The 23,052-nt window shown below is 41.8% G+C and overlaps 1 protein-coding gene across 5 annotated transcripts in view; it reads right to left on the reverse strand.

The window, feature by feature from the left end:
• SPIDR (scaffold protein involved in DNA repair) overlaps window positions 1–23,052 on the reverse strand; it is a 318,470-nt gene that overhangs the window by 213,338 nt on the left and 82,080 nt on the right. For all 5 annotated transcript variants that reach the window (XR_008443798.1, XM_054017880.1, XM_054017881.1 and 2 more), the window contains 2 exons: window positions 8,016–8,272; window positions 1,024–1,124 (listed from right to left, as the gene is read on the reverse strand). Coding sequence is in view for 4 of the 5 variants with exons in the window: in XM_054017880.1 (XP_053873855.1) it covers window positions 1,024–1,124; window positions 8,016–8,272 (358 nt within the window). In the remaining variant the exon portion in view is untranslated. The remainder of the gene's footprint in view (window positions 1–1,023; window positions 1,125–8,015; window positions 8,273–23,052) is intronic.

The raw sequence follows: 23,052 nt of genomic DNA on the forward strand, positions 1-23,052 counted from the left end.
TCTAAACACTAAATCCATTTTTAGAAGACTAATACCTAGTTTGAACAAAACTAACATACAGGTAAGCTGGTTTCGTTTCCAGCTACGAGTTTGTCAGTTCTTAACTAACGCCTACAACTTTGGCCAGAGCTGGCACTTTGTTTATCAACATTACACTGAGACCAGCAAGAGATTCTTAGCTTGAATCCCAATAAGATGAAAGCTAAAAGTGTTACAGTTAGCAGCACAAGAAAAATATTACACTCTTAGATTACAGGCAGTTACATTAAGGTTGCTTAACTGTCAAAGCAAAATTTTAACCATTTGGGCTGAAATTTTCCATACTGGGCATCTGACCTAGGTTGAATTTTTTTTTTTTAAATTCAGCTAAAACAAGTCAGCTATTTTTGAGAACCAGATTACATTAGGGAAATATATGTAAATATAAAAAAATAAATAAATAAATAAAAATCACAGCCATGTTGCTGAGAAGCTCTAGCACTTCCACCCTTTGCAAGACAACTTGAAATTTTGTAGTGGGGTTGCTCTGATGTAAGAGATGTGCCCTTTGTTGTCCCTGTGAAAATTCACCCAAATTCAGCCAATTTATGAACCTCTGAAAAAAAATCAGAGTTTATACACGCTCAGTAGAGTCTTAAGAGTTTGGCAGCTACATTCTTTGAAGATTCAGAGAGGCATGTGATCGTGTAATTGGAGATTGTATCATAAACTGCATACATGCAAGGGATAAATTAAAATTTCCTATGCAATCTTAATTCTGGCATTTCCTAACATTTAAGCCCCTAGATAGACAGAAAATTTTCACCTTTTGAACTCAAGTACTGCTAATGTGCTAGATAAGAGATGCCGTTCTGCAGAATATCAATGGTGCACATGTCGCAACTCAGAGCCACTGCTATATAGAATACAAACTTGCACCATCTTACTATATGCATGGCAATGTAAAGTATTTTTCTAATGAATAGCTGTAATAGTAACAAATATGTACTTTCATATAACATACCTACATACATGGGTTCTCACCTGAAGAGGTTTTATACTCCGAAACACATTGATGTTTCCAAAAGCTAATGGCAGACCTCTCTCTGTTCTGCAGCCGATTTAACCTCTCTGCTAACCCTCCCCTGCAGAGAATAAAGAAATGCTCAATTAAACCAAGAATTAGTGTTCAGTTTTGCCAAGTGACAAGTCATAGGACACATGAAATATTTATTCTGTGACCCTCAGAGACAGAGACATACTGTAAAATTACACTCTAGACAATTCAGATTGGGCTACAATCCCAATAAAATGTGATCTTAGTACAATAAACAAGACACAGAAATGTTCATCATCCTGGTATTCAAAATTTCAAGTCCCTCAGTCCCCCACCAATATGAGTTTAAAGAAGTATTTCCATCCTCCCTCTGCACCTCCACTTTTTTTTTTTTTAATTAGAAAACAGACACAAATATAGGACAATTTTGAAAAGGCCCACATGTGTCAAGAGCAATGCCCCGCCCAGAATATCACCTTATCCATAACTTTCACCTGGGGTTCACTTTAGAGCCACTTTTTCAAAATTGATTGCACACTAGCAACGAGTGATTGCAAAAATATTCTTTTACCCACACTTTACCATAGGATTCATTTCACAAGCTGGGTCAAGTGTGCATTTCAGTGGCCTGAAAACTCTCCACACAGGAATTAATTCAACATTCTCAAGGTCAAAGGAAGAGGAGTGGCATCTGAAACATACACACTTAAGGTAATTTCAAAGCAATTCCTATACATTTGATACTGACCCCAAAGGGGTCAGTTTTCTAGTTTAAGAACAAACAGACTAGTGTGTATGAAGCTCCCTTTGGACTATTGGTTTGGACTATTATGGGACTATTTGGGCATTTTTCTTCACCTCTAACTTAGGCATTTTCATATTTATCCATCTGAGAATAAGATCATCTGAAAAAATCATTTATGCAGGGCTATTCTGGAAGAAAGCTGGGCGGCCAAATAAGGAGTGCACAACATTAGTCACCAGTTATCTAGTAATTCCTTACATGACAAAATCTCTCTGAAGATTCCAGAAAGAGAGACAGGCAACCAAAGTGACAGCAATTCCCCTCCTCGTAGACTTCTCCACTTTCTTCTATCAGCAAATTCCCCTTTACCAAACTCTGGACAGATTATTACAGCTTCCCAGTGGCTAAGCACTAAGGTTTACATCTATCATATCTCAGAACCTGTTCTTTTGTTAACTTAATCTGCAAGTCAAACCTACAATGTAGGAAGATTAGTCCGATTCTCTGTGTATATAGACATAAGTTTTTATTGCCTAAGTGAAGACGACTAAGTAGCTTGGGCGATCGAACAGCAAATGTGAAACTGGAGGAACTGGTAATGGGCTATGGAGACTAAGTGGTAGTTCCAGTAGTCAGTTAAAATCTAACACAAGTTGGTAGTCACTAAAAGTTGCTACCATCTGATGGCTGTTCAGCAGTCTGTGTGAAACAAATTGTTGGTCTCAGTGCAGTTCCCAGTGGACAATTATTCACATCACAAAAGACCTACCATAAATGAAATTATTGGGTACTACTGTAGAAAGTCTCATCGGAGAGACCAAGGAAAGAATGATGGAGAGTGAATATCCAGGCTGTGAAAAGGCCCAAGGAGTGATGGTTGAGGCACATTGGTAAATTGTTTTTTGAAAGCTTTCATTGCTGCTGCCTTTGCAGTACCTGTTCTGTGAAGGGTGGGAAGGGGAAGGGAGAGGGACAAGTCCAGTGCTGTGAATCTGGCATCTTTCACAAGCAAAAAGGAAAAAATTATTTAACTTCTCAATGAACTACAAAACTGATGTTCAGAAGGAAGCTGAAAGACACATTTGAGAAATCATTCCAGAGCTTCATGGAACTCACAATTAAACTTAACAATCTTGATTAAGCATGATTTACACTGAGTTGTGGCCAAATTCAACCTTTGTTCACCCTATATCTTTCTCTACCTAGGCTAGGACATATCCCTTAAATGTACTTCTAACATGGATTGACTTTGTCCACTCTGACCAAACTATATTAGAATCCAGGTCAGCCACAACAGAGTGATGCACTTCAGTTAGGTCCTCTTAGTCCAGGAATGAATTATCAAGTGAAATTTTACTTAGTGTTTATAATTCCAGTATTTTATCAGATCAGGAAGTTCAGAGGAATTAGGCTCTAGCTGCGAAGCTTTCATACTATTTGTATCCATATGTGAGGAAAACAGATCCAATTAGATAGTATAAATCAGCTCCTTTTTCCCTTGGCATTTTATTTTATATTCAGGGCCTCTGCTGGTCTTGTATGATGGGAATTGGTTGTGTTTTACTGTGTGGAATACCAGGACATTCTGTATTTTCTGGTCCTTTGAAAAGGATAAGTGCCTTCTAGCAGATCAAATCTTAAGTACCCCACTGTTCTATAGTACAAATACATATCAAATAATTAGATAAAACTTCCTTAACCTGCTCAAAACAATTCAAGCTAAGAATGTTAATAAAGTATAGAAGGAATTGTACTGATACAGGAAAGATTCATGATAGCTGGGAAAAAATATTACAAAGTGACAGATCTGGAAACAGAAGAGTTAACATTGTACAAAGTCTGCATTTCCTGAACTGACCCACAGGCCTCAGAATAATTGGTCAGTTTTGCTGATGAAAATAAAATCTTACTTGAAAAAGCTAGAAACCCATAAAACCTTCACACGAGACATTTATTTTCAGCCACAAAAAGCTTAGTTTTATAGCAACTGTTCATCCCATTTTATCTACACTTTGTCTTTAAGTTTTCTTGTTTACCAGTATTATGAACAAACAATTATTGGTATAATCCATGCAACAAACTCTATAAAACCTCAAATATTTTCTTCCTTCTACCCTTCATAATGGAACTCCAAGAGTGAAAGAACTTACACAAATACACAATTTCATCCTAAGGTATGAGTGTGAAAGAACAGGCTGCAGAAATAAGCTTCCTAAAGGGTGGTGGCTGCTACACATTCCCTTTGGCTCTGTCTGATGTTAAAAACATGCCAATTTTTTTAGTGTAGATAAGGTCTCCAATTCAAGATCTGTGTGTGGTGGAAAGCATGGGAACAACACTTCACTACCTGAACACCAGCATGATCCATCTCTCATTGGTTACATTGCTTCCTTAACAACAAAACAACCCCTTGGAAGCTAGTTACTATGCAGTGCAGTAGCATAGAATCAAGAATCATAGAAATATAGGGCTGGACGGGACCTCGAGAAGTCAACAACTCCAGCCCCCTGTGCTGAGGCAGGACCAAGTAAAACTAGATTATCCCTGACGGGGGTTTGTCTAACCTGTTCACTGACTGGGATTCCACCACCTCCCTTGGAAACCTATTCCAGAGCTTAACTGCTCTTACAGTTAGAAAGTGTTTCTTAATATCTAAACTAATGCTCCCTTGCTGCAAATTAAGCCATTACTTCTTGCCCTACCTTCAGTGGACATAGAAAACAATTAATCAACATCCTCTTTATATCAGGTCTCCCGCCTCAGTCTTCTTTTTCTCAAGACTAAATATGCCGTGTCTTTTTTTTTTTTTTAATTAAATAACCTTTCCTCAAAGATCAGGTTTTCTAAACCTTACTTTTGTTGCTCTCCTCTGGATTCTTTGCAGTTTGTCCACATCTTTCCCAAAGCTTGGCTCCCAAAATTGGACACAGTACTCCAACTGAGGCCTCACTAGTACCAAGTAGAGCAGAACAATTACTTCCCGTGACTTACGTACCAACACTCCTGTTAATACAGAATGGTAATAGCCTTTTTCTCAACTGCATCACACTGATGACTCATCTTCAACTCGTGATCCACTATAACCCCCAAATCCTTTTCAGTGGTACTACCAGCTAGTCAGTTATTCCCCATTTTGTAGTTGTGCATTTAATTTGTCCTTCCTAGCCTAAGTACTTTGCACTTATCTTTATTGAATTTCATGTTGTTGAATTCAGACCAGTTCTCCAATTTGTCAAGGTCATTTTGAATACTAATCCTGTCCTTCAAAGTGCTTGCAACCCTTCCTGCATGTTGTCATCTGCAAATTTTATAAGCATGCTCTCCACTCCAAGTCATTAATGAAAATATTGATTAGTTAGTATCAGACCCAGGATTGAGTCATGCTGGATCCCACTAGATATGCCCTCCCAGTTTGACAGTGAACTACTGATAACTAGTCTTTCAGTCTGGTCTTTCAACCAGTTGTGCACCCACCTTATAATAAATTCATCTAGACTGCATTTCCCTAGTTTGCTTATAAGAATGTCATGTGGGATCGTGTCAAAAGCCTTTCTAAAAATCAAGATAGATCACATCTACTGCTTCTCCCCAGCCACTACACCAGTAGGAGGAGGGATTAGATGGATTTGGCATGATTTGTTCTTGACAAATCCATCCTGACTATTCCTTATAGTACTCTATTATCCTCTAGGTGCTTAGAGGATTGTTTAATAATTACGGCTGTCGATTAATTGCAGTTAACTCACACAATTAACTAAAAAAAATAATCACGATTAATCACAGTTTTAATTGCACTGTTAAATTGAAATTAACTATTTTGGATATTTTTCTACATTTTCATATACATTATATTCTGTGTTGTAATTGAAATCAAAGTGTATATTTATTACAAATATTTGCACTGTAAAAATGATAAATAGTATTTTTTTAATTCAGCTCAGACAAGTACTGTAGTACAATCTCTTTGTCGTGAAAGTGCAACTTACAAATGTAGATTTTTTTTTTTTGGTTATATTACTGCAGTCAAAAAGAAAACAATGTAAAACTTCAGATCCTACAAGTCCACTCAGTCCGTCCTACTTCTTGTTCAGCCAATCGCTAAGACAAACAAGTTTGTTTACATTTACCAGAGATAATTATGCCTTCTTCTTTACAATGTCACCTGAAAGTGAGAACAGGTATTTGCATGGCACTTTTGTAGCCAGCACTGCAAGGTATTTACGTGCCAGATATGTTAAGCATTCATATGCCACTTTATGGTTTGGCCACCACTCCAAAAGACATGCTTCCATGCTGATGACGCTTGTTAAAAAAATATATATATATTAAATTTGTGACTGAGCTCCTTGGGAGAGAATTGTATGTCCGCTGCTCTGTTTTACCCACATTCTGCCATATATTTCACATTATAGCAGTCTCAGATGATGACCCAGCACATGTTGTTCATTTTAAGAACACTTTCGCTGCAGATTTCACAAAATGCAAAGAAGATGCCAATGTGAGATTTCTAAAGATAGCTACAGCACTCAACCCAAGGTTTAAGAATCTGAAGTGCCTTTCAAAATCTGAGAGGGACAAGGTGTGGAGCATGCTTTCAGAAGTCTTAGAAGAGCAACACTCTGATGTGGAAACTACAGAACCCGAACCACCAAAAAAGAAAATCAACCTTCTGCTGTTGGCACCTGACTCAGGTGATGAACATGCGTCAGTCTGCACTGCTTTGGATTGTTATCAGGCAGAACCAGTCATCAGCATGGATGCATGTCCTCTGGAATGGTGGTAGAAGTATGAAGGGGCATATGAATGTTTAGCATATCTGGCACATAAATACTTTGCAATGCCGGATACAACAGTGCCATGTGAACACCTGTTCTCACTGTCAGGTGACATTGTAAATAAGAAGTGGGCAGCATTATCTCCTGTAAACGTAAACAAATTTGTTTGTCTTAGCAATTGGCTGAACAAGAAGTAGGACTGAGTAGATTTGCAGGCTCTAAAATTTTACATTGTTTTATTTTTGAATACCTTTTTTTGTAATAATTCTACATTTGTAAGTTCAACTTTCATTATAAATAGATTGCACTACAGTACTTGTATTAGGTGAATTGAAAAATAGTATTTCTTTTGTTTTTTTACAATGCAAATACTTGTAATCAAAAATAAATGTAAAGTGAGCATTGTGCAATTTGTATTCTGTGTTGAAAATGTAGAAAACACCAAAAAATATTTAAATAAATGGATTCTAATATTGTTTAACAGAGCAATTAATTGCAATTAATTTTTTTAATCGTGCAATTAATTGCGATTAATTTTTTTAAATTAAGCCCTATTAATAATTTGTTCCAGTATCTTTCCAGGTATCAAAGTTAGGCTGGTTGGTTTATAATTCCTGGTGTCCTCTTTGTTCCCCTTTTTTAAAAAAGGTAATATGTTTGTCCTTCTCCAGTCCCCATGGCCTCATCTGTCTTCAATGAGTTCTCAAAAATAATTGCTAATGCTTCCAAGATTGCTTCAGCTAGTTCCTTAAGTACCGTATGATGAGTTTCATCAGGCCTTGCCAACTTGAACTAAAGATGATAATGCTACCAGCACAGCACCAGAATGGACCACCATCTACAGTTTTGTTCTTTAGAGAATTCTGAAACCTGATGGGGTCCATCAATCCCTGACAGCTAGTCACACCATGTGGTTATGCTACAGAATGCAAAAAAACAGCCCTGCCATCCGGAGCTGCAGTGTCCATTTCCCATATTCCTGTGTGTGCTGGTGGTTCACTTAATACAGAGAGCCTAATAATGGAGGCTTGGATAAACGGGGTTCTACTGTACCTTTCTTCTGACTTCAACCCTAAAGCTAACTTACCCCTGCAGTCTGGCCTAAAAAAGCTGGGAAGGGGGATAGAATTAATGTCTGTAAGGCATTTAAATCACTATTAAAAGTGCTCAACTATATTGAAACATAGAGAGCTGGAGTTCAAAATCCAGTGCTTTCCTCACTGATTTCAAGACAAAAAATGCTCGCTCTCTCTCTCTCTTTTTTTTTTTTTTTTTTTTTTTTTTTAAACACAGTTTGCCTGTTAGCACATGAGAGCGCATCTGAGTAAGTTTTTCTTCTTTAAAATTTTAACTCTAAAAGGAAATTAATCTTATAATAGATTCTACTGTTTTTGATAAATGTTGGTTAATTCTGATTTTTTCAATTGAAGTTTTTCCTTGAAAAAGAATTGTAATCTACCTTAGCAATTTCCTTTTCTTTGCAGAATCTTCTGGAGTCCTTGAGGTCTTATCTGATTGTTTCTCAGGTGTCTGCAGAAGGGCCTGTGCCGATTTTAGCCAGTCACTTGCAGATCTGCCTGTCACCTGTGCCAGATCTGCTTCAGAATTTGATTGTAGCTTTTTGCTAAATCCAAAATTAGAAGACTCTGTGTCCACCTGGCCTTCTTCCAGGTTTTCACTCTCAGATGAATATTCAGAAATTTCTGTAGAAACTGTCTGGACATATGAAAATAAGAACAAACATAGAGCATCAAATCTGAACATACACTGACAGAAGAGTACGTCTGATTTATTTTTTGGATGTAGGTTTTTCAAGTTAGGGGAAATAGTTGACTCCAATAATCTAAAGATCTCTTTACTGACTATCCGACTTTATTAAAATACTGGGTTAAGTCAGCTTTGTTCTAAAGGGACTTAAAGGTGCCCCCTAGGACTCATTTCCAGCTCAGAGAATGGACACGATTCCTTTAAGTAATGTTTTTATAAACTGCTATACAAAATCTCATGGCAGAGGATGTTGTGGAACATTAAGGCCTGTAACTTTCTACTAAAGCTGACTCATGGGCCTTGTCTACATTGAGGTTTTCCTCAAATTCTCCCATCATTGCTCAGGGGTGTTGAGTTGTATGGGCCCGTGATGCTCGGGCTCCAGCAAATTCAGGGCCTGGGGGGCCCAGCTCCACCAATGTTCGGGGCCAGGTCTCTCTCCCGGCCCCACCTGCCGCCCCCATGCACTCCCCTGGCTCTGCCTCCCCTCAGTGTCCCTGCCTGCCCTGGGCAGTTGCCCCCTGCAGTTCCGCGCTGTGCTCCCTTGCCGGCCGCTGTCACGGCTGGCTACAAGGGAGTGGCGCCGGGGCAGGCGGAAGAGGGAGGGGGAGGAGGCGCATGGCAGCCCTCCCTCCCCCGGCAGGCAACTCCATGTCGACCCCAGGGGCTTATCCTGGCTGGACCTCCTGAGCAGTAGCTGGGGGCAGGGGCTTAGGTGAGTGTCATGCCAGGGAGGGGCCCCACTTCCCCTCTCCCCCGGAGCTCGCTGCTGCCAGCAGGGAGAGGGCTGGGGGGAGTCGTCCTTTCTGGCTTCCCGTCCCAGTCTGCCTGCTGCTCTCCAAACGCCTCATCCCCAGCCCAGCCACATGCCTCACACCCCCACCCTCTGTCCCAGCCCAGAGCTCGCACCCAGCACCCAAACCCCCTTCCAGAACCCACACCCAGCACCCCAAACCCCCTCCTGTACCCCAACCCCGTCCCAGCCCAGATCCCACACCCAGCACCCAAACTCTCTCCCAGAGCCTGCACCCTGAACCCCCTCGTGCACCCCAGTCCCCAGCCCAGCCCAGACTCTGCACCCAGCACCCAAACTCCCTCCCAGACCCTGATCCCCTCCTGCATCCCAACCCCCTGCCCCAGCCCAGAGCCTGCACCCAGCACCCAAACTCCGTCCCCGAGCCTGCACCCCTCCCACACTCAAACTCTCTCACAGAGCCTTAGGCAGGTGTGGGGGCGGGGCAGGACTTGGACCCGTTCTGGGCACCACCAAAAACTATACAAACCTGCCGCCTCTATCACTGCTCTAAGACGGGTTACATGACACCATAGTAAAATTGCTGGGGGCTGGTCTACACTAGTAGTACCTCTAGTGCCAGTGGAGCCATAATAGTGCTATTGCAACACTGGGACAGTTTGACAAAAGAACTCCTCAGTGTAGACAACATAAATGATTCAGAATTATCTTTGCAATTATCAGTCTGTTTGGCTCTTTGGAAGTATTACCCTCACTTTACAGAAGGGGAACTGAAAAACAGAGAGAGTAAGTGACTTGCCAAGGTCAAATTTTCATCAGTTAATAATGCCCTTGACCACAGAATATCTTTTCCCCATGGAGTCAGCAAGGCAGACAAAATCTCCGATGAAGGCTTTAAATCACTGGTGCCATCATGATAACTGAGGTTAGTGTCTCCTCTCAAGAAGCTAGCAGTGTCATCTGCCAATAATTAACCTAATTATTTGCAACAAAACATTGCGTTTCACTGTGTATTTTTTAAAAAGTTCTCTAAATTTTTCTCCAACACAAGATTAGTGTAAATTATGAGATGCATGGTTAGTGTTCAAAGAACACCCATATGCTTTCAAAAAGAAGAGTTGGAAGGACTTTTAAAAATTACTCAGAAGGGAAAAGAATGGCCAAAACATGTATTTAGGCCCCCTCCCCCCAAAAAAAGCAGGCTAATAATAAACACAACGGCTATCGACACTGTATTTTAGCAAACAGTGTTTTTTTGTTTTGTTTTTAGGACAATGCTTTCCTCCAGGAAATGAAACCAGAAATAAAAAGGTTTCACACAGTAATAAATTAGTACACCGGCTCTTCATTTTTAGATAACCCTTGGATATATTCTTTTGCTTTTGGAAACATTTGAGTTTACTGAGATAAATGGCTAAAATACTCATCACATCAAAAACAAAAGAAAGGGCTACAAACATGAAGTAGTTTGTGCACATAGATCCCAAATGAGGAAAGCAATTAAACATGTTCTTAACTCTAAGGATGTGCTTAAGACCCATTGAATTTAATGGGAGTTAAACATATGCTTAAGTGTTTTCCCCTGAATCAAGGCAATATTTTTGTTGGAATTTATTACTATACACATATTAAAACTATTAATTTCCCAAGAAATCCCATCTTGTGATTTTTTTTTTTTTTTTGGAGAGTAAGTGAGGAGAGTACTCACATGTATTGTCACTGAAAGCCGGAAAAGGTTTAGTCTCTTGGTCTCCTAATTTTTGGGGGGTGGAACTAGAATGCCCTTGCTTGTCTTTCTCGTTGACCGCTGAAACAAACAACTAATGACACCAAGGGCGGGGGTGTGTATAAGTATTTGAGCCCCTTGGCAAAGACGAAATACTTTTTCTCAGCCATCATGGAAGTGGGCAGACTTGAGGACGGGGTTTGACAGAGGGCTTTGGTATCTTTAGGACCCCTTCGTGCACTGGGAGCGCGTGTATAGGGGTGGATGCAGAGAGCACATTAAGCAAAGTGTCTGATTGCTCCACCATTTCTTCCGCCTCTAGGCCTAAGTTAATGTCCACACTTCGGAGCAGGGCCTAGTGCTCCTTAAAGTCATCTGGTGGGCCAGCATGAATGCGCTCCGCCACAACCTCATCTGGAGAGGATGAGTACAACTGAACCGGGGGGAGGGGAAGAGGGGGGCGCCTTGGGTATCATTCCCCGAGTGAGGAGGGGGGGTCTTCGGGTGGGCACCTGTCCCTCCACTTTGCGCACCAGTCCAGTGCCATTTGGTGATTGTCCAACGCAGCAACCAACAATTGGTGAGACGGGGGCATTGGCATAACCAGCACACCCCAGGCATTCCAGTAAGGCCATTGTGCTGGCCACTGGCCCCGCTGCCAGGACTGCATGCAGAGGGTCAGCATGACGATGACCGGTGGCGACCATAGGATGACCGGCACTTCTCTCTGGGCAAGTCTCGACACAAGGACAGAGACTGGGAGCATGGTGCTGCCAATCTGTTGTGGCAAACCGGTGACCTGGGCTGACGCGGAGACCAGAGGTGTGACGGCAAAAAGCTCTGCCTCGGCTCCAGAGATCAGCGGCGTTCACTTGCCTTCTGGGAGGCTTTCATGGCTGGCTTGCCCTTGTAGGGAGCCTTTGCCAGGTCCAGTGCCGCATGCATGCCAGCTGCGGTGGGAGAGTCCTTTGCTCTCTGGGTGCCGGGAGCTGGGAAGGTGTTGACTCCGCCATCAGTCTGGGTCCCCTACCACTCCCCGGAGTCAGTGGCGGATCACATAGGGGGGTAGGAGGCTCCCTTGGGAGAAAGGATAGCTCAGTGGTTTGAGCATTGGCCTGCTAAACCCAGGGTTGTGAGTTCAATCCTTGAGGGGACCATTAGGGATCTAGAGCAAAAATCTCTCTGGGGATTAGTCCTGCTTTGAGCAGGGGGTTGGACTAGATGACCTCCTGAGGTCCCTTCCAACCCTGATAGTCTATGATTCTAGGATAACTGTCCCTTTGCAACTCTAGCATGGGCAGGTGGCCCAAACAGGATCCTTTACCCAATGCCTCTTGGTCTGTCTTGCTCAGTGCTGGGTTGTGCTTCTTAGACTTCTTCTTGGGCATCGGTGAAGGGGATCGGTGCCAGGTAGAGCCCAGTGCTGGGTGTGCGCCACAAACCGAGGACCAAGTGCTGGGCATTGCGTGTGTCTGGCCGGGACAGCGCCGAGGCCGGGCAGAGAGTGGATGTGAGGACGTGTCCTGCGACGAAAGTTCTTACAGATGCGACACTTTTCTTTGATGTGGGATTCCCCCAGGCACTTCAGACAGCTGCCATGCAGGTCACTAACCTGCACAGGCCGATTACAGTCAGGGCAGGGCTTAAAACCCAGCGATTGGGGCATGCCTCGTCTGGGGCAAAGTCCTCACCAGGACCCTAACTAACTAAAGTACTTAACTGCTACTTATTAACTAATCTACAATAAACAAAACTATTTACAGCTGGACCACTAAGTCAAAAGGGAAAGAAACTGCTGACCACTTGCGAGGCAAGGAAAAGAGGCGCTCTGATCAACCACCACAGGTGGTAAAGAAGAACTGAGAGGGCATAGGGCCGGTAGCGCCTGATATACTGACGCATGAGTGTGGCACTCCAGAGGTCACCACAGCCAACCTATGGGATACCACTAAGGCAAAAGTCTCCAACAACTGTGCACGATGGCACACACACACACACTTAGAATGGAATCGACATGAGCAAGCACTCGAAGAAGAATAAAGAGTTTAAAGCTATACATATTTTTCTCTTTAAAGCTCCTCTCCCCTCCCCCCCCCATTTTGAAAAATGAACATTGAAACACTATGTTGACTTCAACCCAGGATCTTTTACTAAGACCCAGGGAGATAATTCAGTTAATTATTAAGATAAGTATTTCTTTTCAGTCTTAAGGGTTAAATTCAGCTATACACCTTTGCTTAAAAGCCTAAATTCTTGGGTATAGGCTTTTGTGTGTGCAGTACTGTAGGAGACACACCTTTCTTCTGACAGCATAACCACAGAGAGAGCAGAGTCTGTGAGATTAAATAGTAATGTGTGGGCTGAGTTAACCATGATGACAAAAAGGAGTAATAAGACAGAGAAATCACTACTTCTTAAATTTTTTGGAGCTGCAAGCCCAAAATGATAGAGGAGATTGCATTATTGCTCCAGACAGGAAGTTTCAATTAATGTGCTTATAATAATAATAGCTTATATTTATGCAATGCCTTTCACCCCAAAGGACACCAAATTACTTTACAAAATACAGATCAAATTGTGGTTGCTTGTTTGAGTGCACAAGGGAAGGAGAAAGTGCAGGAAGCTTCCTTGCAATTCCTCTGTGCACATGCACTAGCACAGTCAGATGTGCTCCATATCATTAAAAGGTGGTGTTGAGTAGGCAAAATGGGAAGTGACCTGGGCCTGCTCAGTGCCCCACATCCCCTTCTGTATGCATTATTACTCTGAGGCTAACACCACAGAGAGTGCAACTGCACCCTTTTAAAGAACTGGTAACAGTTGCCTCTCCTGAGTACACTGACCCAGTCTCCACCAACCACCACTCCCAACCTCAACAAAAGCCACAACATAGCCACTTTACATCGACACAATGAAATGCAACCGTCCTCTGGGGTGGCATGCAGTAGCTGTTTAACCGTGCACAGAAACATTACATAATCATTTAGGATAAATAGTGAGAAAGAATGCTACATCCACATGAATCTGCAGAAGAAATGATATATTACAAGTAGTAGTTTCTCAAATTAGAATTTAACCAGAGCCAAATACCCCATCTCTTCTAAACGGTGCTATGAGATCTTTAACAAGTGGTTAGCACCTCATTTTTAATGACTCATCAGAAAGACGTTAATTCCAGCAGCACAGCTCCTCTCATTATGCCAGGGCATGGGTTCATTACTGTCTCTAAAGGAAGAGGATCAGCTTCTAAATTAACAGCATCACTTCCTGGAACACATTGGCTTTTCTTTGGAGGTCCCCTCATTGAAATATTGACCAGTTCTGACACTGCTAAGGTTGAAAGTTCTGTCAAGATCACAATACCAGAAGTTGTGTTTGCATTAGCTACTTTATTAGCTGCAGACTGCCCCAAGTATACATGTGATCAAATTCAAAGTATTAGCACTAGCATGTATTGTCACTGAAAGCCTATTGGACATTTCTTGAAAAATTTCCATAGGGTGAAGGAATTGGAAGGGATTTGGTCTAAGTCTGCAGATGTTCACAGACAACATGCACTAAGAACATAGTAACGGCCATACTCGGTCAGACCAAAGGACCATCTAGCCCAGTATCCTGTCTTCCAACAGTAGCCAATGGCAGGTGCGTCAGAGGGAATGAACAGAACAGGTAATCATCAAGTGATCTGTCCCCTGTTGCCCATTCCCAGCTTCTGTGGAATCCTACTGTAACCTATTTACAAGCTATCTACATGAATACTAAAATGAAAAGAGAAAGAAAAAAATAGGATGCTCCCCAAAATGACTGGAGATCAAAGCACAATTCTCAAAAGACAGACATCAAAATAGTATACTCTTGCTTCAATTTCTGCACAACCGTTGATGTTTGTTCTAGAAGTACCTCCTGTCAGGCAATTTTACGTAGTGTCATTTGTTTCAGGAAACTTCACCTTCTTCAGGTGGACAATAACTGTGGTGATAGTAACTGTCTGTTAGAGGAAACAGTAACCCCAATAACCAAGAGGAGGGGCAAATGAGATCTTGCCCAGAATACTGTTCAAGAGTAATAGGAAAGAGTTCAACCTGAATGAGGAAATTTTGTGGCTTCTGTTACAAGCAACTAATACCCATTGCCTCAAAAAAGAGTAACAGCAATGAAAAACAAATTATCTGCATTGTTACAGACTGTCTCTAATTCCTTGTTCAGATGATACTGCCTTGGCTCAGAAAAAGCACAGCTGGCACTGACTTCTCAAATTGAAAAATGCACGTCATCACGCACACAATCCTACCTCCTTCCAATACACATGATACTCATTTGCCAATATGGTGCTGCATGCAGCACCACTTGTTTTAGAAAACACAAATGAAAGAAGAGGCTGAAACATGGTTTTGCTCCTCCAAAAATGCATTTTTCTGCTGCGGTTTTGTAAAACCTCAAGAGAACAGTTTAACTTGTAACAAAATTAGGGTGACCAGATCACACAGGTGAAATAGCCGGCGGCAGAGCAAAAAAACACCAGCATGTCTCCACTCCGTCTCCACTTCCCCCCTCCCTCCAGCGGAAAAAAAAAAACCCGTCCGCCAGAGCTCCACATCCCGTCCCCCCCACCAGCTTGCCTCCGCTTGGTCTCCACCCTCCAGCGCTTGTGCCACCATACAGCTGATCAGCACAAGCCTGGGAGAGAGGGTGTAGAAGAAGGAATGTGGCGTGCTTGGGGAAAAGGCGGGGCCAGGGCGGGGATTTGGGGAGGGATTCAATGTGGGCAGTGAGGGGGCAGGGCTGGAGGTGCAGGGATTTGGGGAGGGATCCAATGGGGGAAGGAGGGGGCAGAGTCGGAGGGCGCGAGCCCCCTCCAGGCTCCGCTCCGCCTGTGAGCGGAGGCAAAATATCGGGACAATTCACGTCCCGACCGAAGGTAGGTCGGGACGCGGGACAAATAAGCAAATATCGGGACAGTCCCGATAAAATCGGGACGTCTGGTCACCCTAAACAAAATAGATTTTTCCACTGACCTAGTGGGAAAGTTCCAGGTTAGTGAAGCTTTAGCCAGGTAAAAAGGAGTGAGGAGCCAGTGGCAAGGAGGAAGAAATAGAAGCTACAGGCGTCCTCTGGTCTCCAACTCTGAGCAGAAACTGCATCTTTTGAGGCAAACAGGTTTAGCAGGTTACAGTTCTGAAGATATCTGCAAGCTGTTTCAGCCTGCCTAACAGGTTCGTCTAAGCATGGATCCTCCTAACAGAAATAGTACAGTATACTTACTCAGTCCAAGTATACTCTTACACACAAAAAAGTGGCCCCCTTTCGTTTCATTTTTATTTCCAAAGGCACTTGCCAGCTATAATATTAAAATGAAGTTTTGAATGCACAAACAGATCAAACTAACAAGCACAGTAAGACAAAGTGCTATCTATTGGAGAGAGGAGTCCAGGTTAAAAGAAGGAAATTACTGGCTAAGTGACAATTTACAAAGATGAAGTTTTAGGGTTACTTAGAGGCCCTGCCCGTATTATAAATATGACTGTGTGAAGGAGACTCACTTGCAATCTAGGCATTTGGAACAGCCATGTTGTAACTGAGCCTCTTTACACAATTGTCTTTGTAATGTAGGTAGGCCTTAAAATCAGGACTTTTGTGATTTTTCTACCTCAAACAGCGCTACTGTCATCTCCATCAGCTTGTAGCACAGGTGAACAGAACCTGTGTTTTCCATTAACCTGATAACTGTTTAAGTCTCAATGCTGAATCTCCAGATATGGTTTTATTGCCTTGTCTAATCTCTGATTCATCGTCACACAAGAATATCTTCAATTTCTTCCATTTATGTCAGGTTGAGAGACAATGAAGATTATGGACATCTATTTATTTTTCAAAAAATTGGTAAAATGATTTGGATCAACCTGTGCACATAACTAGCCTATGCACAGGACCAGCTCTAGGCACCAGCAAACCAAGCACGTGCTTGGGGTGGCAAAAAACCTAGAGCCGGCCCTGCCTATGTATTACAGTTACTCTCATCCTCCATTCGCTCTCATTTTTACACTCACTTATATCCTGTCCTTAATTAGATTTGCAAGCTCCGCAGGACAAATACCATGTCTTCCATGAAACTATATAGCATCTGAAGCATCATGTCATTTTTAGTGATTGTTAATAATGATGATGACAATACATGCATACTGAGGGCACTAGCAGCAGAATGGGGGAAAGTATTAATTTGTTTTCCCAGTTAAATCAACAGCATCTCCTAACTATACCCATGAAAAGTGAGCAAAAAGAAATTTACATTAAATGCACTCTACTAGAATTCTTTGTACAATTGAGTCCTGATCTGATTGGGGTCTCATGGGCACTAGTGTAATATCAATAGGCTCAATAGGTGTAGATGGTTAGCACCACTGAAAATCAGGACACGTTTATACAGGAACTTACTTGGCTGTAGATGTCTATCTTTAGGCACCTAAATTTGAAAATTTTGGCCAACACCACTGAACTCGTCATCCTTGCTGTCACTTATATAAGGACTATTCTGACATTAAAGTCGTTAGTTATTACTCTATCGGTAACTGTATGAGAGTTATCACCACATCAACCATTAAACCTGTTTGATATTGTTTTGCTTTAGGTAGTTATGTATTCAGTTTCATTTATGAAAATGAGTGGATATAGGCTATAAAACCCCAGTTTTTTGAGACTGAGTAAAATCAGTATAAATACAGTTCTTGCAAAACTGCTTTCTAACACTTTGGTTGCCTACATTGAACATGGAAAAACTACATTAGAACTAGGTTTTAAGACCACATTCTTGTCTAGAAAATAGGCCAGAATTGCCAACATTTTGATTTTGAAATGAGAGAATTCTATTCAGGAATAAATCCTATGTACTAGAAGTAAAATCTTTAGCATGTTTCAAGCTATTATCTAAAGAAGGGATCAGAACAGCTTGGTATAAGCATAAGTGCCACTTATACCATAATGCTGAATTCTGAGCAGGTATTCTACTTCAGATTTAGACATGACTCTGTGCTAGCAGCCGAAACTCCAACAAACTAGTCCATTTCCTCCTCTTCCAGCAACTTCAGGTAGCTCAGATCTGCCAAAGAGCAATTACCACCAACCTGTACTTTGAACTAAACTGGATTATCTAATCACCATTTCAGTCCTTAGGCCAGGGGTCGGCAACCTTTCAGAAATGGTGTGCTGAGTCTTCATTTATTCACTCTGATTTAAGGTTTCGCGTGCCAGTAATACATTTTAACGTTTTTAGAAGGTCTCTTTCTATAAGTCTATAATATATAACTAAACTATTGTTGTATGTAAAGTAAATAAAGTTTTTTAAATGTTTAAGAAGCTTCATTTAAAATTAAATTAAAATGCAGAGCCCCCCAGACCGGTGGCCAGGACCCGGGTAGTGTGAGTGCCACTGAAAATCAGCTTGCGTGCCACCTTCGACTCGCGTGCCATAGGTTGCCTACCCCTGCCTTAGGCCCTTTCATCTAAGCTGGCCATGTAGACAGATTTGTTCACAATTGGTATGAAATTTTTGTCGGAGGCTTCAAAAATAATGTTCACTTATCAGCTCAAGATGAGGGGGAGGAGGTACTACTTCTGATGGTCTGCATTTTTCAAGGGTAAACTGGAGCAAAGCTTATTGATGGACTCAATCTTGCTTCCATTTACATCTCTGCTCTCAGTATCATCTTATGGGAATAAATCCAGGTGCACACACAATACAGGGTTAATGTTCTATTTTCAGAGCTTCAGCAAACTGCTCCACACTAACAGCTCCTGCAGTGCTGGGGAATTTAGGTTACAGCACTAAAGGAACATTATAGCGCACTCATTTTCTCCCACTCTCACTGCATTCCTCCCAAACCTCTTGCTTGACTGCCCTTCCCCTTTGCTCCACTTCTTGCTTCACAACTCATAAGGCTCTGTACCTTATGCCTGGAACAGTCGCTCTCATCTCCTTCAAATCCCTCCTTAAAATGTTTACTTCTCCCTACCTTCTCATTTCCCCCACGCCTACCTTTTGTAAGATACCATGCCAGGTTTTATTTTTATTGGCATTGTCTATTTTAGACTATAAACTCTTCGTGGTAGGGAATGTGTCTTTTCTACACGTCTGAAGCATCATGTCATTTTTAGTGATTGTTAATAATGATGATGACAATACATGCATACTGAGGGCACTAGCAGCAGAATGGGGGAAAGTATTAATTTGTTTTCCCAGTTAAATCAACAGCATCTCCTAACTATACCCATGAAAAGTGAGCAAAAAGAAATTTACATTAAATGCACGCTACTAGAATTCTTTGTTTTTGGGAGAAATACACTAAGTTTATTGATATATCACAGAGTGTGTGTTAATCTGTAGAGATGTGGGAACAGGAGGGAAAGTAAGTCATCAGAAACTGGGCCAGGTGTGCTGTCCCTGGGAAGTTTTGGGGGAAATGCATTACATTTAGCAGAATCGCGTGCATTATATAGACAAAAAATATGCTGTCAACATTGCTCATCTGCTTGTAAAACACACCCTGTTAGCAGAGTGAGTAGTTCTGCTTGGCCAGTCTCCAAGCATCTAAGGAGGACAGTCATTGGCAACGTGGAAGGCAGGAGACGGAGTTCAATAAAAATCCAGTATACGTGCTATTGTAAAAAAATTAATTAAGTTTATCAATTTCAAATTTTATAATTCAGATTTTTATAACTATATAAGCCACTAATGAGTAGATATTGAAATACCATGTCTGCTAGATTCCCTGGAATGTGCTGACATTACATTTCTATACATCTAGCAACCTGAAATTCCTCACAGATTTAATGTTTTCTTTGATAATCTTTTCAACAAGTTGAGGATAATGTTTAACAAGGGCTGCATTAACTCACCCAAAACCACAGAGGAATAAGAAACAAGATATGGGGATAAGCAATCATCTCAATTCATTCTCTTCCTCAGGTACTTCTAACATGTCCATCACTAAAGCATCTAGGGGGTCCCAAACGTAATATGTGTACCAGTGGTGCTTTGGGAGATTGTTGGAAGCAACGTACCAAAAACTCTTTAATAAATCTTTGTTTCACGTGAAAAGCTGCCACATGAATTACAGCGCACCAGAAAATGCGCAAGAAGTAAAATGTACACTCCTGACTGCTTTCAGCCATAATCTTGAAAGACTCACTGACAATGCCAGCATAGTCACTTTATTTAGTGATGTATTTGTGCAGATGGGCGTTATACTCTCATATGGTGCACATCTGGATGGCTTTCTGCTAAGCCTAGCCTTCAGCTTGCGCTGAGCCACATAGCTGAAGCAACTGAGGTGAAACTACAAAGTTCCATATCTCACCACCAGAGAGCCTTTCATTCGAAAAGATGCAGGCATACAGGGCTGGTTCGGAGCAACTGCAAAACTTGCAGTTGCAGGGAACCCAGAGATCAAAGCCCCTCCACCCCCACCTCCCAATGCTGTAGCAGAGCAGGCGCTTTCTCTATATTCCTTGCCCTGCAGGCCTGGGAGGCAGAGGATGCATGGGGAATTCCCTCCTGTCTCCACAGGGAAGTTGGGCAGGGGAGTGGGACAGGAGGCCAGTCAGGTCCAGTGGATAAAAGTCTGACTACAGGTCTGAAGAGAATCACCTGCAGGGTTGCCACCTTTCTAACTGCTGGTAACCGAACCCGAGACCCCGCCCCCTCTCTGCCTCTTCCCCCGAGACCACATCCCCATTGCTCGTTCTTCTCCCTCTTTCCCCCCGTTGCTCATTGGATCATCTCAAGAAGCCTGCCTGCAGGTAGGAGGCAGCCCTGGCTGGTTAAGGTCGGGCGTGGATTAATGACCCAGCACTTCCTCCTGCTCCGCAGTAACCGGACTTTTGGTTTGGGTGCCACTTAGGGTTGCCAGGTCCCCTTTTCGACCAGATTTTCCAATCGAAAACCAGGCACCTGGCAACCCTGAATGGCACCCAGACACAGAAGCCAAAAACCAGACTGTCTGGGTAAAACCCAACTGAGTGGCAACCTTAATCACCTGGCTCTTCAGCAACAGAGTAGCTGGATGTAATTTTAGCCTCCTCCCTGCTAAAAGGAGCTCCTATTTAGCTTGCCCAGCATTGCAGGTACCCACTGGCCCTGCTTGGGAGACAGTGTAGCTGCTGAGGAGCAAGAGGCCTCCTGGGGTGGAAGCTGCCTGATGCCCAGATAAAGGCCCCCACTCCCATCCAAGACTCTGACTCCCCCCGCATCCCCCCATACACACACTTCTCGTTAATGGCACTTTTCATTTTTAAACAAGAGTTACTCAAAATGTTTTGTATTTTTTCTGTTTACACTTTTTAAAAAGGGAAGTAAAGTGAACTTTGGCTCATATTCAGTAATAATCCAGATAATTCACAGAAATTTCAAACTCAAATTATACAAGTTAAAAAAGTAAAGCCTCTGAATGTAAGTCAGGTCTACACCAAAATAAATTGGGGCTTCATTTATAACATTTGTTTCTTGTAATTTGAGTAACACAAAAAACTAATAATAATAATGGCCGCTTTATTGCATTTCTTTTTGCTGCAGTCTGAAAACCTGAGATGTTTAAAACGGATGCTATAAATCGGGGTAGGCAACCTGCAGCACGCAAGCTGATTTTCAGTGGCACTCACACTGCTCGGGTCCTGGCCACCGGTCTGTGGGGCTCTGCATTTTAATTTAATTTTAAATGAAGCTTCTTAAACATTTTAAAAACCTTATTTACTTTACATACAACAATTGTTTAGTTATATATTATAGACTTATAGAGAGAGACCTTTTAAAAACGTTAAAATGTATTACTGGCACACGAAACCTTAAATTAGAGTGAGTAAATGAAGACTCGGCACACCACTTCTGAAAGGTTGCCGACCCCTGCTATAAATCAAACATTTTAGGTTGTGGGGGGGGGAGCATTTATAATACTAGAGAGTCTGGAAATACTTAAGCGAAGCCTAATAAGGCCTAAAATAAATGTGCACCAAAAAAAAAATAAAGGAATTTGCATGTGGTTCTTCAAGCAATCTAAGAAGGTGGTAAGAACCAATGAAATTTGGGAACTGCTGATCTAGAAGTCAATATTTATCGATATTCATCCCCCCCGCCGTAAAAGGAGATAATTGTCAGCACATGAGAGAATGATGCCCTCAAAAGTGAAAAAGAACCTGAATAATTCAGAATGGCTACAAGTTTAATAAGGGACCTGATAAGACTTGTGAAAACTGTATATGCTTACTTAAATTTTAAGAGCTATAGAGGACTTTAGAAGTGCCAGCCACTGCAAAAGCTATCTTAGTTTTCATAGATTTCACAGACAACTGTGATAATCTAATCTGACATCTTGTATATCACAGGCCATAGAACTTCCCCAAAATAATTCCTAGAGCATATCTTTTAGAAAAAATATTTTATCTTGATCTTAAAATTGTTACTGATCGAGAATCCACCACGACCAGTGGTTAGTAACACTCACTGTTAAAAATTTACACCTTATTTCCAATCTGATTTTGTCTATATTGAACTTCCAGCCATTAGATTGCGTTATACACCTTTCTCTGTTAGAATGACGTGTCCATTAATTTACTCTATCACTATGGGGCATGTTTTCTAATTCTGTAGTTATTCTCATGGCTCTTCTCTGAACTGTGGACACCTTCTTGTGGACACCAGAACTGGACACATTATTCCAGCAGCAGTGCCAAATACAGAATTAACATAACTTCTCTACACCTACTCAAGATTCCCCTTTTTCTGTAGTCAAGGGTCACATTAGCCCTTTTGGCTACAGCATCATACTCGGAGCTCATGTTCAGGTTATTATCCACTACAATCCCAGAAATATTTCACCGCCATTGCTTCCCAGGATACAGGATGGGGGGGACTAAGTATGGCTTACATTCTTTGTTCCTAGATGTACACATTTAGCCATATTAAAATGCATAATTGCTTGTGCCTAACTTACCAAGCAATCCAGATCACTCTATATTAGTGATCTGTCCTCGTCATTATTTACTACTCCCCCAATTTGTGTGTCATCTGCAAATGTTATCAGTGATGATTTCATGTTTTATTCCAGGCCATTGATAAAAATGTTATAGCATAGGGCCAAGAACCACTCTCTGGGGGACTCCAATAGAAACACTCTGGTTCAATGATGATTCCCCATTTACAATTACATTTTGAGACCCATGATTTAAGTCAGTTTTTAATCCATTTAATGTGTGCCATGTTAA

The sequence above is a fragment of the Malaclemys terrapin genome, chromosome 2, assembly GCF_027887155.1.
Source record: "Malaclemys terrapin pileata isolate rMalTer1 chromosome 2, rMalTer1.hap1, whole genome shotgun sequence".
NCBI classification, from domain to species: Eukaryota; Metazoa; Chordata; order Testudines; family Emydidae; genus Malaclemys; species Malaclemys terrapin.